At 45.5% G+C, this 17,075-nt stretch overlaps 1 protein-coding gene across 5 annotated transcripts in view; it reads right to left on the reverse strand.

Annotated features, from left to right (window-relative positions):
- Epb41l4b (erythrocyte membrane protein band 4.1 like 4B) overlaps positions 1 to 17,075 on the reverse strand; it is a 134,488-nt gene that overhangs the window by 96,918 nt on the left and 20,495 nt on the right. For all 5 annotated transcript variants that reach the window (XM_046451463.2, XM_046451466.2, XM_046451462.2 and 2 more), the window contains exon 2: positions 207 to 311. In XM_046451463.2, the coding sequence (XP_046307419.1) occupies positions 207 to 311 (105 nt within the window). The remainder of the gene's footprint in view (positions 1 to 206; positions 312 to 17,075) is intronic.

Genomic DNA, 17,075 nt, shown 5'->3' on the forward strand with positions numbered 1-17,075 from the left:
CTGGTTGTTGGCTGTCTTGGAGTGAGAAGCATCCCACAGCACCGTGCCTGTACTCCACTCAGGCACTATCACAGCTGCCAATGCTCCTTACTGGAACAGTGTCACAGTTTTACTCCTATTTTTCTCTACCAATTTCTAGCAACTGTGGATCTGCAATTAGCATCAAAAGCCAATCTGTCCTGAAATGAAATTAAAGCAATACATACTGTGACCTGGGCAGAGTCGAGGAACTGGAGGCCAAAGTAATCTGTTTCCACAAGGTCCAAGTGGTACACGATCTGATCAAACAAATCCTGGCCTTTGGCATGTTTCTGGAAGACAAACGGGTAGATGAAAATTTAGAGTGTGAGAGCCGGATAAGAAACAAAAGGATTAAAAAAAACCCACTTCTCTCTTTTACATTGTATACATGCACACAAGTTTTTACAAATTTAATTATTTTATTCAAGTATAATACAAACTCATACTTAAAGAAATTCAAACATCACATGCTAGAATAAAGGTCAACTATATAAGGGGATAACCATCACTAACCCTCACTAGTCTCTCCTGACAAAAAGGGAGCCATATGGACCAACATTTGTGTGTGATGGTGAGCTCTGTCCATCAGATGCTCCTGATGGGGCTCCACCCCAGAGCAGCAAGACCTGGGCTGTCTCTCATTGCAGGTGACATGAGGAAATCTGCTCAGAATTCTAGATTGGGACTGGCTCTTCCAATCTCACAGAGCAAGTAACCAAATCCCAGAAAGAACAAAAGATCTCCTGCATATCACAGACCACAGAACTAGGACTGAAACTCAAATTCCAGGTCTATCTCAGGGTTTTGACCGTGTGGCATACAGCTGGGACACAAGCACAAGAAGAGTCAGACCCAGGGTTCAAGTCCTGCACTTATTAGTGGTTGTGCCCTGGGACAAGTCATTTCTCCTTATGCTTCTCTTCCTGCTCTGTAAAGTAGGCCTAGTGGTAGCTGCTCTCCCAGCTTCTCCTTAGGAAGACTAAGGAGATCACAAATGAGAAATCATTCCAAGAAGATTGAAGTCTTGAACAAACAGAAAGTACTCATCAGTAATCGCTCCAACAGAACAAAGGCACCCAGCTCAGTAAAAACTACACCATTGCAAATATGTTTAAATCTAAGAGTCAAAGAAAACAACAAAGGAAACACACAGTTTCATACTAGAGAAGCAACTCCTTAATACCAAAACTGGTAAATGAAGAGGAAGAATCCAGCACTGACTCTGCCTAAAATTGCAGCTACGGGTGGCCAGTGGGCACAGAAGTGTATGTACTCCAGGTGGACCACAGCCCTAAACGTGAGAGTTAAACAGTTAAAGCTCTCAGAATAAACACAGGCACCAAGCTTCATGACCTTGGGTTAAGCAATGGTGTAGAGATAAGACACCCAAAGTACAAGCCACAAGAGAAAAAATGAACTGGACATCAAATTGCAAAACTTTTACACTCTGAAAAGATATCCAGATCTCAAGAGCCAAGCACAGTGGTGCACGCCTGTAATCCCAGCCACTAGGGAGGCTAAGGTAGGAAGATCACAAGTTCAAAGACAGCCTCAGCAAAGGCGAGGCACTAAGCAACTCAGTGAGACCCTATCTCTCAATAAAATACAAAATAGAGCTGGGGATGTGGCTCAGTGTCAAGTGCCTACCCCTGAGTTCAATCCCTGGCACTGAAAAAAAAAATTTTTTTTCCAAGAAACTACAAAGGCAACCCAAAATACAATAATATTTTGCAAATCATATGCAGTCATTGCTCTATATCTGAGGAAGGACTAGTTCCAGGACCCACTGAGAATATCAAAATCAACAGATGCTTAAGCCCCTTATAGAAATGGTGAAGTACATGCATATAACTTATGCTCATCCTCTTGTATACTTTAAATCATCTCTAGATGACTTATAATACAATGCAAATGCTATGTAAATAGTTGTTATACTGTATTATTTAGGGACTAATAACAAGTAAAGCAGTTTGTACATGTTCAACACAGATGCAATTTTTAAAAAATACTTTTGATCCACAAGTCAGTAAAGTAAATGGATATAGAGAGTGGACCACATCTGCTAGGGACTTTTATCTAGAATACATAAGGAACTATTACAATTCAATAATAAAAGACAAATGCCCAATTGAAAAATGGCCAAAGAACACATATAGATAGTTCTCCAAAGATCTACAAATGGCCAAAATACACATGAAAGATGCTCACCATCATCACTCACTAGGAAAATGCAAATAAAACCATAATTAGATGCTGCTTCATACCCACTAGAATTAAAAAGACATTGCAAAACACACTGGAGAAATTGGAATTCTCATAATATTGCTGATGGGAACAAAAACTCATGCAACCACATTGGAAAACAGTCTCATGGTTCCTCAAATGGTTAAACACGATTTACCACGTCCCAGTGAGTCTATTCCTAAGTATGCACCCAAGAAATAAAAACATATGTTTGTGAAAAACTTATACGTGAATCTACCTAGCAATATTATTCATCATATCCAAAGGGTTAAGTAGCACCAAATAGTCATCAACTAATGAATAAACAAATGCTACTGCATGTATCTGATGGAATATTTTTTGGCCATAAAAAGGAATGACATATGCAACCAATGTGGAGGGACCTAGAAGACATGAAAGAAACTAATCACACAGCATCACATATTGTACATGTGCCTGTTAAAATGTCCCGAGTAGGCAGATCCATAGAGACAGAAGTTAGGTTAGTGGCTGCTAAAGGCTGGAGGGTTTAGGATGTGGCAGCAAAAGGAGTGGCGTTTTGTCAATGAAATGTTCTAAAATTAATTGTGGTGACAGATGCAGAGCTCTGTTAAATGTACCAAAAGCCACTGAATTACATACTTTCGGTGGGTGAACTGTAGGACATGTGAACCTCCATGAAGCTATTTTTAAAAAGCAGATGGGTGGAGTTTTTCTTTACTGAAATAGTCCAACAAACGAATAATGAAGGAACAAGAGAAACCGCCCTTTCAACACTCTGCAGCCCCTAATGAATGGAAGGTTCTGCGCTTGGGCTCCAGTGGCTACTCACTTCCCCGCAGGAGAATCCCCGCTCCTGTGTACTGCCCGGAGCAGAACACCCACCTGAGTGACCTCTGGCTCCAACTCCTCTCTCCAGGAGACCCAGCCTGGGGAAAGTCCTAGAAACCTCTCAGGGCAAATGATCCAGGTTCTTTCTTCAACAAACAATAGAGGGAAGAGAAGAGATGGAGGGGACTCCTATAGGTTAATTTAAAAGGCTTAATATATATATATATTTTGTGTGTGTGTGTGTGTGTGTGTGTGTGTGTATTTTTTTTTAGTTGTCAATGGACTTTTATTTTATTTATTTATATGCGGTGCTGAGAATCGAACGCAGTGCCTCACACATGCTAGGGGAGCACTCTGCCTCTGAGCCAAACCCCAGCCCCTAGAAGACCTTTTTTAAAGGCAAAATCCAGCTGTCATGTCTTGGATGCACTCTTGGGTGACAAAACTTAATGAACACGGAAGCAATTACAATAAAGTCAGAGTAACGCAGCTCCTGGCAGGAAGGGAGCGCAGAGGGCTCTGGCTAGCAGGAAGCTGTCTCTTGAGCCGAGTAGTGGCATCTGCTTCCTCATAACTCGCTCAGCTACACCTCTGCTTTATTTGCACATCTGTATTTGCATGATACATATAAAAATGCAAGGTTGGGAGTGTAGCTCAGTGGTAGTGGGCTTAGCATGAACGAGGCCCTGGGTTTAACCCTCAGCCCCAGGTAAATAAATGAATATTTTATATATATATATATAAATAAATAATATATAAATAAAAGTAAAATCAGGGGCTGGGTTTGTGGCTCAGCGGTAGAGCACTCACCTCACACATGCAAGACCCTGGGTTTGATCCTCAGTACCACATAATGATAAATAAGTGAAATGAAGGTATTGCGTCCAACTACAATGAAAAAAATAAATATTATAAATAAATAAATAAATAAAAGTAAAAACAAATATCAAAACTGTCTGCATGCCTGGATTACCGACTTCAAAGTCCCCTTCCTGGAACTGCTTCTCCAAGGCAGCAAGGGCACAGAAGCACAAGGCTGAAGGTGTCAGAAAGTTCTCTAGAGCACAAGCTTAAGGAGGGGGAGAGAGGAACCAGCCCATTCCACAGCCCCAGGGACACAGAACGATGGCCTTCTGACACCCCAGAGTACTGCTCAGCCGTTATGGAAAATAATTACAAAGATGAGGCAGAAATAAGGAAAATGTACGAGGTTAGGTAAACAAACTCTATAGGCTAGCTGTGATTCCAAGTACGCATAAAGACGTGAGTTATGTATTGTGGACTGCCTGAGACAAACAGAAAATCTGTTAAAATATAATTAGCTGTATTAGGGTGGAAAAATTGTGGGTGGTTTTCTTCCCAAGTTTTCCTAAAACACGGATCTCCTTGCAGTTCTCAAACAACAACAAAAATATATATATATATTTTAAGTCCTCCCTCCCTGGTGCCCTTCCTTCTTGCCCCTAACAATGGATCCTCTGGGTAGTTTTGCCCTGTGCCTCTCCTCTGCTGTCAGCCCTAGGAAACACCTGTTACTGTGGCACCAACGCTTCATTAGTGGGTCTCCCGGTGGGACTGAACTAGTTAAGAAGAGCTTTAGCAGCAGGACACGGCAGGAGGAATTGGGTTTGGAGAAAGCAGGCGCCCCGTGCTCCCAGGTGGACCACCAACTGCGGCCTTAAGCAATTCATAATTTCCCCAAATCCTTATCACCAGCCCAGACTTGTCCTGCAGCTCCTGACACAGTGCCCTGAATATACAGGGCCACAAAACCAAACTGGCCCCGAATCCAACCTGCCCCGCAGCTGGATCTCTCTATTTGGATTCAGGACCTACCAGGCAGGCACAGGATGACTCCACTCACAGAACACTGGCTGAAAAATCACAGTTCTACTCGTGTACAATGAAAAGAGTCAGCATGAGCTTCTGCCCAGGTCATTCCAAATCTCACTTTTCCAATGTCTTTCTGACATGGCTTGTCATGTCTGAGGAGCTCAGGGTGGAGGTGAGGAAGCAGGTCCCTTCTGCCAGGCCAGACCCTCATTTCCACTGGTCTTGGAAGTGGCAAGGCCCAGTCCGTTAGAAAATACCACCTCTACTCCACACCTGCAGACACTCCCCCACACCCACACCCTCAAGTATGCTCCTGGTTCATCCAAATTCTGCTGGAAGAAAGAATTCCCAAGGTCTCTTTCCAGCTCCAAAAAGAATCTGATAGAATAATGAGGGTTGGAATGGAAGGATCCTCAACACAGGCCCCAGTGGGTTATTGGCTAGGATGAAATTAAGAGAATCAAGGTCATTCTGCACTTGAACCCACTTTCTCCCCTTCTCCCAGTCCACAGGGTGTTCACACTCAATCCTAAGAAGGCTCCAGAGAACTCAATTCTCCTGCACTGCCAGCCTGACATCCAGCACCTGGGGCTGAAGCCCAGAAAGCATTACCTCAAGCTTCGCCCAAACAGAATCTCTTCAGGAGCCAGACAAGTGCTCCCTCCTCTGTGCTCCTTCGGGCAGGCTCATGGCTGTATTTTACACAGGATCAACTTCTATGGCTGCTCTCTGGGCTTCTGTATCCTCACTCCTGCTTCAGACTAAGCACCCTGAGGGCAGGGCCCAGCTCCATTCACCCGAGTACTCACCTCCCTGTCCCGCATCCCCCTCACACAGTGCCTGGCTGGCACACGGCAGGGGCTCCCTAATGCCCGCTGGCTGCATGGATAGCTGTGTGGATGGACAGCAGGTGTGTGTGTGTGTGGTGGGGTCTGGGGCCAAGAAAGGCACATTCTGAATGGGCCTTGCTAACGCATTGACAACAGACCCACCATACTCCACGAGCCACAGGCCTCAAAATGAGAATATACTCATTAAAATATTTTCAAATTAAGTATTCCATGAACGAGAGCCTGGGGAACCACCCTGCGCTTCCAAAGCTGTTTACCTAAACACAATTTTGTTGCTATTATGTCAAGTGCTGTCTAGTGGTTCCGAAAGGCGCTAAGTCAACATGACAAGACTGGAAAGCCGTTGCTTGGGGCCTTACTGTTAACTAGGTCTTTCCCTCTGTGACGGAGCCTGCCCTCCCTTCCTCCCTTCCCCCCTTCCCCCCTTCCTCCCTTCCTTCCCAAATGCTTGCCAGGTGCTTATCAATGCCAACTGCCACTGCAGGGCATGGAGCAGGGGTTACCCAGTCAGAAGCAGGGTGGCCACCTCCCCCACTGCAGAAGTCCTCGGTGAGCAGCTCGTCCAAATCCACTGCAGACCCAAACCCACAGGCCTCAGCGCCACTCAGCTCCTCACCTTCTGAAGCGCCCTGTACGGAACGGGGGCCTTACCAAGTCAGGGCTGCCACTCTGGAACCCAGTGACACTGCACCTAGTTCCAAACTAACACAGTGAGCTGTCTGTCCCCAAACACAGCAGGCTCCGGCCAGCTCCTCCCTGGAGCTCTTGCACAGATGTCCCCTCGCTTTCCTGCCTCCCATCTCAACACATCACTTTCCACCAGGACCAGCCACCAGGGGTTTGGGTCGACGTGTCTCTCGGCAGCAGTGCCTTTGGATCTGACATCAGCTGACAAGAACCGAGCTCCTTAACATCGTGTGTAAAATAACAGTATGTACTTAAAAGAAAGCTGGGGTGGGCAGGGGCGGGCAGGCGGCTAGCAGGGAAAGGCATGGATGTTGTGCCATCTTTGCTGGCCAGTCAGCGTCAGAAGTCCCTGTCTCGCTGACTCACTGGTTCTCAGCCGTGTCCATGCCTTAACTGTCCCCCACCCCCCCAAATAAATGAACTATGCTGACCTCAGTCAGATAAGATGCTGCAGGCAATCCCCTACTACAGCCTGACCCAAGGGCAGCACTCACAAGTCAAATCAGGTCCTGGAAGAACACAGAAGATAGGAGCTAACCTGTCTAGATCTCATTTAGTCTCAAGAGCATAAGATGTGGGGCATCCAGGGAGATTTGGAAGGTGTGTACTCAACAAGTGTATATATCCCAGTTACGAAGGAAACTGTAAAACTATGACACCCAAGCAGTGAACGAGATTTTGGGAGCTGCTCCTTTCAGGTACATGTGGCCGTTCTCCCTCTGCACGGTCACATCCATTGGATGGCATGTCCCTGTGTGTCCATCTTCAGAAAGGCCTCTCCCTTCATGGTTCAGGCTGTGGCTCATCATCTGACCACAGCAACAGCCCCAAGCGATCCTGCTCCCCCTAGTGTCTCCTCCCCTATACCCATCTCCCCTGCATTGCCTAAAGTGGTCTTCACTGCTCTGCTCAAAGGCATCTATCAAGGATGGAGGTGCAGGCACCCTAGCCTGTGTCAGGGACTTTGTATTATCAATACTGCCTAACCTAAAACTAGATGTTACCTCTCCCCGCAGGCTCCATGAAACTGTGAAGCACTCTGTTCTCCAAACACAATGCCTGCCCCACCACACTCAGCAGTCCCACCTCCATGGGTTGACTGGGGCCTTCCTCACCTAGGATGCCCCTCTCCGACATTCCCATTCCTGTCCCCATCCTCAAGCTAAATGCCAGGGTCAACTGCAAGTAACAAACTTCACTTCTCAACATTTTTCTTTCTTTCATTTTTCTTTTCTTTTCTATTTTTTTTTTTTGTAGTTGTAGGTGGACAGCATGCTTTTATTTTATTTGTTCATTTTTATGCAGTTCTGAGGATCGAGTCCAGGGCCTCACACATGCTAGGCAAGCGCTCTACCGCTGAGCCCCACCCAGCCCACTACTCGGCTTCTTGTTGGCAGCACGCTGCACTAGTCATTTTTGCTCTTCTGCCACCTGACGTTTGGAAGTTGAAAAAAACACAAACACCGAAGTGAATTAAGGAGTAGCCTCGGTTCGCACCACAACCACCCGTGGTTCAGAAGTTCTGAACCCCAGTTCTGATTCCCCAGTCCAACTCTGTTGGGATTTTCTGTAGCTGGCCAGGCCCTGCGTGTAGGTTCCCAGTACTGCCATCACCTCTTCCAGACCAGAGTCTGCTCCAATGCACCCCAGACCTCTGGTGCTTGGGAAGCCGCACCCCTCTGTGGCCTATCCTTATGGCGAATGAGAATGCTATGCCTCTTCTGCACAAAATGTTAACCAGTTCTGGTTCTTCAGTGCATGAAGAGATCTACCCTGTTAAGAATGTCCTGAGTCCCAGCCTGTTACTCCATCTGTCAGTTCCTGATGCCAGTGTCACAGCTCGGGGCCCTGTCAGAGGCAGGTCTACACGGGGAGCGGTGATGCTGGGGGTATACTTCTCGCTTCATAGGACCTCAGGGCACCTATGTGTTGGTGGCTTCCAGCCCAGTATGACTGCACACAACTGTCCCCCCTGGGGCTGTGCCCTGGGATTCTGAGGGGCACAAATGCTGGGTTGAAATCCCAGTTCTACCACTTTCCTAGCAATGGGACCATGACCTGAGGCAACCCTGAGTCTCAGCTTCTTTGTCTGAAAAATGGGAATACTTTCATCTGCTCTGATGACCTTACTCAAGTATTATATTAATAAAAAAGCAAGACAGCAAACAAGCATACACTGTAACCTGGTGTGCTATACCAATGAAGGAATTATCATTACTTCAACCCAAACCTTTTGTCTCCCACTGGTCCACAGGAATACCACCACGTGCTTTGTGTCAAATGCTTAGTAAAAATCAAGGTACGTCATTTTATTATAGTAACATGAGGATAATACCATTGTCATTGCCAATATCAAATGATCCCATTTGAACCCAAGGTGATGGGGAGAGAGGGGGAAAATGCTTGGCAGTCATGTTGGCCAAATTATGCCGTTATATTGTGTATTATGTGCATTATGGATATGTAACAATAAATCCCGTTAGTATATGCAGATAGAAGGCACCAATTAAAAAATAAAAGTGGGGGAAAAATAAAAGAGAAAACTGTTAGTCCCGCCTGAGAATTTCTGTAAACCTGTAAATTTCTTCCTCTCCAAGTCCTTGGTGTCCCTGAGAGCAAGTCTGTCTTGGTGCTCCGCAGGCTTGCTCCAGCCCCTCTAGGGAGTGCGAATTCACAGTTCACTCACCTCACTACCCCCACCCCCACCCCCACCGGCTGACCTGCCAGTTTTCCATGAACCTCCCTAGGAAACTAGTCCTCAGTTACCAACACACACCCCCTAAGTGGCCTCAGGGTCTCTGTTGTTGCTATGGTTTGGTTGAAAGTCCCCCAAAGGTCCATGTACTAAAGGTTTGGACCCCAGGAGGTACTGTTGGGGGTTGCTGTAGACCTGTAGGAGTTGGGGCCTACTGGGAGGTCCTTAGGTCATTGGGGGTGCGCTCTTGAAGGGGATTTTGAGACCCCAGCCTCTCTTGTCTTTTTTTCCTGGCTCATGATGGAAGTGGTTTGCTCTGCCACAGGCCTCTCACCATGATGTTCCACCCTTACACAGGCCCAAAGCAATGGGGGCCACCTGATCTTAGACTAGAACCTCCAAAACCATGAGTCAAAATAACCTTTTTTCTCTTTATAAGGTAATTGCTTCCGGGAATTTTATTATAGTAACATGAGGATAATACCACTGTCATCGCCAATATGGCTAAGTCATCATAAACAAACACACACTATTTACTACAGGACATCATAGACATGGATATCTGAAATTACCACATAAGTCACCTTGACATTTTATCATGAACTAGAAATACCCTCTCAGCTATCAGAAAGACTTGATGAGTATAGTGATGCAAGACCACGCAGACATGTCCAGAATCTGCTGGATTTATAAAACCAGCCTGTCCAGCTTATAAATCCCACCTGCCAGTTAACAAGTACTCCAATGTTTATAAGGGTTCTAAGACCCCACTTTACAGAAAAGAATGAGCCTCAGAGAAATCATGTGATAAAATTCATAGTTTCTAAGTGGCAGAACTAGAACCCAGACCCAAGCTTCCCGATCTTTACGGCAGAGGTCTTTCTACCTCATCCTGCTACTCCCCTGGCCCTCCTTCTCACCTTTGGGGCTCTGAGCCCATGTAATGTACCCTGCAAACAAGGAACGTTTCTTATACCCAATAGAAAAAACACACACTAAGAGCCGACTGCATTCATGATTTTGGCTATGGCTGGCGTACGGGGCTACAGGGTCGAGGGCAGCCAGATCTCAGGTGGGGAAGCAATTCCCATTCCTTCTGGAGAGCAGGGAAGCCACAGCCATGTGGAAAGTAGAATATTTGCTCACAGACTAACAGAGGAGCCACACCTCTGTAGGAGAGGGGGTAGCACTGTCTAGGTGGCTCCTGGAAATCCAATTCTGCTAAAACAGCATGTCATTAATTTCCTGACTTGCCCGGCTAACAAGCTCTTAGAAGTCAGACAAAACAAAACAAAAAAAAAAAAACTACACTTAATTTTGACCAACAAGGAACTAAAAGACATTTTAAAAGAAAGGGGCTGTCATTTCAGTATGTGAGTCAATGGAAGGAGGCGCTGCTGGTCGGTTCCCCAGCCAGCCAGTGTCCTCCTCAGACCCTGAGTGGGGCCCCTCGATGTGCTGCAAAGACCAGAGAGGGAGAGTCCAGAGTTAGCTCTTCCACCATGACTTTACTCACAGAAATCCTGTGGACCTTCTCTTTTCTTTCCTTCCTTCTTCCCTCCTTCCCTCCTTCCTTCCCTTATTTTGGCAGTACTGGGGGTGAAACCTGTGGCCTCATGCTGGGCAAGTGTCTTCCACTGAGCTATACCCAATCCTTGGCCCTTCTTGACATCGACAGGGCACACCTGACATCTCCTTAATTTCTGTCTACTTACACTTCTATCCAAACACAGCTGACTCCTTAGTTGAAGGGACGAGTGTCCTGGTCATTCCTCACAATGCTGAATGAAGTCAAGGATACCCAAAGCTACTTGACTCTGGCTGCCCTGAAAACTGGTCTCACCCAAAACTTCAAATATCATGCTTCATCCTCTCAGTGAGGAACACCAAAACAGCACATGCTGACACTCACACTCTTGGTGACACGTACTATCAGGCACACTGCCTAATATACCAGCCCCACTGATGAAATACATGGCAATCTCCCTAGCACAAAGGTCCCTCGGACCAATTCCTCTTAAGTTCTGGACTTGGAGCCACAGCAGTTTTCTTAGGTGAGCAGAGTCATGTAGCTGTTGCAGTGCACCTGTCCAATTCAGTCCTCCCTCCCACCCACCCCCCATCTTAGAGGAGGGAAAGTTTATTTAGGGCTCACAGTTTCAGAGGTCTCAGTCTATAATGGCTGGCGCCATTGCTCTGGGCTGCAGGTGAGGCAGAACACTGTGGCATAAGGGTGTGGTGGAGGAAAGCAGCTCAGGACATGGCAATCAAGAAGAGACACCAAGTCAGTCCTCTAATTTCCCCAGTGAAAGGGAATGGGGGACAGGAGCTGCATTGAATGACCTTTGGGGTAGTACCTTCCACTCCAGGGGCCTCTGTCTTCCATCAAAAGACAAGCAAGGACATGGGGGCTTAACAAGTACTTAAGGTACTAGTGTATTGTCCTTTCCAAAGGGGGTGCTTACAAACATGACCACATATTCTCTGACACCCCTACTGAGAGAGGGTCTCTGTCCTTTTCCCTTGGAAGAACTTGGCACAGTTTCAATGAAAACGAACATGGTGTTGTGATATTTTGTGATTTCTGAGGTGAGGTGATAGTTCTCTTGGGATGCTTGCTCTGGGGGAAGAGCCAGAGGGCAGCAAAATGTCCACGGACCCTGCAGCTGTCATGTTTACGAGGCTGCAAGCAGATGTTCTAGTCTACTGTCACCACTGAGCCAGCCACCCAACCATCCCTGCCAAGATACCAGACAAGTGAGTGTAACATTTGCACCCTACAAACCAGCCCATCATCCAACCGCTGTGTGACCATGGGGGCAGGACACAGCTGAGCCCTGCCCCCAAATTCTAGACCAATACAATCAATCCATGAGGGGTGGGGATTAAATGTGCACACAATGGTGGTTGTCTTAAGCCACTAAGCATCAGGGGAATTTACTATGCAACAAAAGATAACTGGGATGAAAACCACACATATACACAAACACTTCATGGGTGCATGGCATGTGTGTATGTACATTAAGGATTTCATGTACATAAAGTTTTTCACAACTTGAAAAAAAATGCTTCTTAGGAAACCCCCATTCTGTGATACCAACTTAGGTTGGATCAACCTAAGTTGGAAACAAAAGTAGGACAAATAATTTGCATTCTTTTTTTAATATTTATGTTTTTGTTGTAGTTGGACAAAATATCTTTATTTTATTTTTATGTGGTGCTGAGGATCGAACCCAGGGCCTTGCATGTGCTAGGCAAGCGCTCTACCACTGAGCCACAACCCCAGCCCAATACATGCATTCTTTAAAAAAAAAAAAAAAAAAAAAAACCCTAGAAATGGGTTCTGTTTATTTTCTATCAGCCCTGGCTGATGCTCTACCACTGAGCTACACCCCCAGTCCTTAAAACTCCGTTTTTTAAGGCCACTCACTCTGTTTAGGGGAAGTACACTAAATTAATCACAGCTGTCTTATACTACATTTGCCAAAAGGAGCTCAATAAATTGCACTGAAAAGGGGGAGGGACTGTACAGATTAAAACAGACACATATATCAAATGCAATGTGTAGTTTATAAATAGTTTTTTTAAAAATATATTTATTTTTTTGTAGTTGTAGTTGGACACAATACCTTTATTTTATTTATTTATTTTTATGTGGTGCTGAGGATCGAACCCAGAGCCTCGGGTGTGCTAGGCGAGCACTCTACCATTAAGCCAAACCTCAGCCCCATAAATAGGTTTTTAAGATGAATGTGAAACACTGATGGAGGACTTGGTATTAAATGATATTAAGGAATCAGTGTGCATTTTGTTCAACATGATAATGATATTATGGCTATATATGCTACATATATATTTATGAGAGATACCCATTTAAGTACTAACAGGTTAAATAAGTTGTCTTGCTTTAAAATACTCCAGAAATTGAGCTGAGGATGTAGCTCAGTGGTACAGTGCTTACCTAGCATGCACAAGACCCTGGTTTCCCCAGTACTGTGAAAAGAAAGAACATAAAGTACTCCAGAAAATAATAATAAATGGATGTTGTGTATGTGAGGATTTCAGCATATTAGCCTACTTTGTGTATTTGAAATTTTCCATAATAAAAACTTAAAACCTTGTAATGTGCAAAGGAGATGAGAGATAAGATGGTGTCAGCATGTTGTAGCCCAAGCCTGCCTTGGAGTATCAAGGCTGTGGTTGGGAAGAGGAATCCTCTGTCCCTGGTGACGGTGACAGTGCTGTGGGATGCAGAGGAAATCACTCCAATCCGTTAACAATTTATTTTTCTTCCATATTATTAAAACAAAATGTAGTATCCTGACCTCTGCTGGCACCCAGCTCGGCACCTGTGTGTGCACATTTAATCCCCTCATTCCCCTGCCCAGGCTGTAAGGGGGCCACCCTACCACTTACTCACTCTGGGCTTATTTCATGGACACAGGAAACAGCATCTTTGAATCAAGAAACAAAGCATACACCACAATGAAAGCTACATTTTTAGCTTTGAACATACCAAAGTTAACTTCTTACCCAATCTAATCCATGGAAACAATGTCTTTATCCTTGAGAATGTTTCTGAGGGATACAGTATTAACTTCTGACCTTGAATTAAAGAGCCACAATTTGTGACCCAACAGAGCAAGACATCATGATTGGGAATAGAACAAACTCCTCAATGGACATCATTGGATGGCCACAGTGACCAGGCCTGGGTATGGGATCCAAGGTCACCAGGTGAGAACACGGGAATGTTCTAGAAATCAACACATTCAAGCCCTTCGTTTCACAGATGGGAAAAACAAGGCGAGAAGGCAGATCATGTTGCCAGGCAGCCACTGCAAAGCCAGGAATAGAACAGGAGCCTTCTGACCCCGAGACCAACACACTTTTCTTAGAACTATCTTGAGACAATTGCATGATGGTTGCTACCTGAACAAGAAAGGGGAAAAGGCAGCCTCGATTTTCTGCTTCAGAGAGGTTAAGAAGCAAACCTGCAGCATTGGAAAACCACACATCTTAGGGCTAAAAACTCGTTGACTATAAAAAGTGCTTGCTTTGGAGAAATATTTTTGGCCTTTTTTTTTTTTTTCTTTTTTATGGTGGACCAGGAAAAAACAACCACCACCACCTACAACCACAGGAGAAAGGCAAAAGAAAATGAAACAAATTTGTGCCTGACTAAACAGTAACATGCAATTAAAATGATGGATGTCTTTGTGCCAGAGGTTGAGTTTGAAACAAGCTGTTGGAAGAAGGGCAGCCCTGAAAATAAATTGCCAAATTACTTTTTTGCAGCCAGACTGCAGATTTCCCCCACCCTTGCAATTCTGAAAGCAAATAATTCTACATCAATAAATATGCAACAAATTCCCAGGAAACCCAGCCAAGAAACGTGAACAGAAAGAACTAAGTTTGGGTGGATGGCTGCCCCCACCCATCCTGCACTGTAGGAATGTGAACTAAATTTGAAAAATGAGGCATGTCAATGCCACCTCGTACCCAAAGCTTCCCTAAGTGCCCCCGTCCTGTAGGGACTGCTCCCATTTAATCTGTGCAGCCCTTTGTAGCTCTCAAAGTGGTGTTTGGGATCTGACCACACAGCCTGTACCACAGGGCACAGAAAGCACAGCCCGGGTCTCATGGGGATGGGGTTGGAGTTCAAACTCTATTACTCACCTTGGAGTCTATTGTCCTGGAAGGTTCTTACTCGGGGAAGATGTTCTAAAGATTGTATGAAGCGAGATGATGAATTTAACAGGGCTTGGCCCAGGGTTCACCCAAAGGACACACCTGGTGATGGAGGTGAACTCATTCTGGGTAGCACACCTTTAGCAGAAGAGGAAGATGAGCTTTGTGGGGGGTGAGTGATAGAGCAATGTTAGGGACTCACCTGGGTGCTGCACCCTGCACCCTCAAATTCATGTTGAAACCCTAAACCCACCCCCCAGGACTTCAGAATGTGACTGTATTTGGAGACAGGGTTTTAAAAAAGTTAACTAGATTAAAATAAGGCTGCAGGATGAGCCCTAATCCAATATGGCATATTTATAAAAAGAGGAGATAGGACAGACGGACGGACACACACACACACACACACACACTGAAACCAGGAATGCTCACCCTTGGAAAAAGACCAGGTGAAGAGAGCAGACAGCAAGAGGGTAGTCACCTGCACACCACGGAGAAAGGCCTCAGAGGACACCAACCCTACCTGTACCTTGATCTTGGCCCTCTAGTCTCCAGAATTGGAACAGAACAGATTTCTGTTGCTTAAGGCACCCGTCTGTGGTGCTTTGTTATGATCAACCTAGCCAAGAACAGAGGGAAGATCCGGGGCTTCAAGTTAGGTTTGAACTTGGGCTCCAACACCCACAGCCAGCATGACCCTGACTTGGCCCCTTCACCTTTCCAAAGTTGGTTCCTGTCCGTAAAGTGAACATAAAGACACAGTACCACCACCACCCCAAGCCACATAAGGACAAGACAAGAACACGTGTGGAGAGTATCCCACTGTGCAGTCACAGCTGGCCACGAGCAGAGCCAGCCTGTGTGTACCGAGAACCTCTGACTCAGCCCTGGGAACTTTCTGGCCCACGTCTCTGGTGAGGAGGGCCCTGGCTGTGTGACAGCTCTTGGACACTTGCATGTGTTTCCTAGATTAAGACTGAAGGGAGGGCTGGTGCTATAGCTCAGTGGTAGAGCGCTGGCCTCACACATGTGAGGCACTGAGTTTGATCCTTAGCACCACATAAAAATAAATAAAGAAAGATACTGTGTTCAATTTCAACTAAAAAAAATTTTAAAAAAAAGAGGCAGAAGGGGAGCCCCTACCCCAGTAACCTAGAAGCTTCCTGGGTCACAGAATAGTCTTGGACCCCAAGTTCCTTGTTCCATTCATGGATGGCGTTCTGTAAATGCAGACAATGAACCCAGAGAGAAAATTACTCTGTATTCTAGTACTTTTAGTGTCATGCCAACTGCTAAGGCATGGAATTTTAGCATGATTTTACTTAGCTCTGCGTGTGTATAAGATTTTCAAAAAGGTTAATGAGTGGAAAAGTCCATAAACTTCTTTCCTTTAACCCTGTCTATGGTGAGGCTGGCTGCTAGGGTCATAAAACTGTAACTGAGGCACCACTACCCATTCATTTGGGGGGGAAGTATATAAACAAAGTTGTCTGTTTATAAGTAGCCTTTGATTTTCCTTCTCTTCCCCCCCCCCACTTTTTTTTGTGGGTGAGGAGATGAGTCAGTAGTCTTAAAGAAAAAAAAAGTCACAGCCTCCCTGCAAGGAGGAGGCAGAAATGGACGAGGAATGTAGCTCAGTGGAAGAGCATAGTTGGCCTAGCATGTGCAAGGCCCTGGGTTTGTCCCCCCGTGCAGGAGGAAGAAAGGGGGGAGGGGGAGGAGGAGGAGGAAAGAAGAAAGAGAAGGACATATTCAGATGGGGAAAAAGAGCATGCACGGCTCCCAGCCTGCCCTCGGGTTTGGATTTGTAAGGATGGCATCATCAAGATCATTTGCCTGAGGTGTGGGTTTGCAGCTAGAGTAAGCTCTAAGTTCATCACACTGAGTAAGCCCTTCCTTACCCATTAAGTGAGGAAAACACTTCTCAATCATATATGCATTCTACCAAACCATCACTGAATGCCAAGCAAGGTACAAGCATTAACCAGGACTACTAAGAAATCTTACTTTAAAACAGAATGCACATTAGGAAATCATTTACAAAATGAAATACCTAGGAACAAATATAGTAACTGCCACGGCTGGTCATAATCTAACTGCAGTTGTCCCCAGTGCAGGGAATTTACCTGGAATGGTTAGCACTTAGGGTCCTGGTGCCACCAGGAGTTCTGAAAGACTGTCTTGACCAAACCAGGCATGAACCCCCAGACTTCCATGCCTTCTAAGAAAATGAGAAAATACAA

This window comes from Marmota monax, unplaced genomic scaffold (genome assembly GCF_021218885.2).
Source record: "Marmota monax isolate L192 unplaced genomic scaffold, Marmota_monax_Labrador192_F-V1.1 WCK01_AAM20220418_F8-fsc00020, whole genome shotgun sequence".
Lineage (NCBI taxonomy): Eukaryota > Metazoa > Chordata > Mammalia > Rodentia > Sciuridae > Marmota > Marmota monax.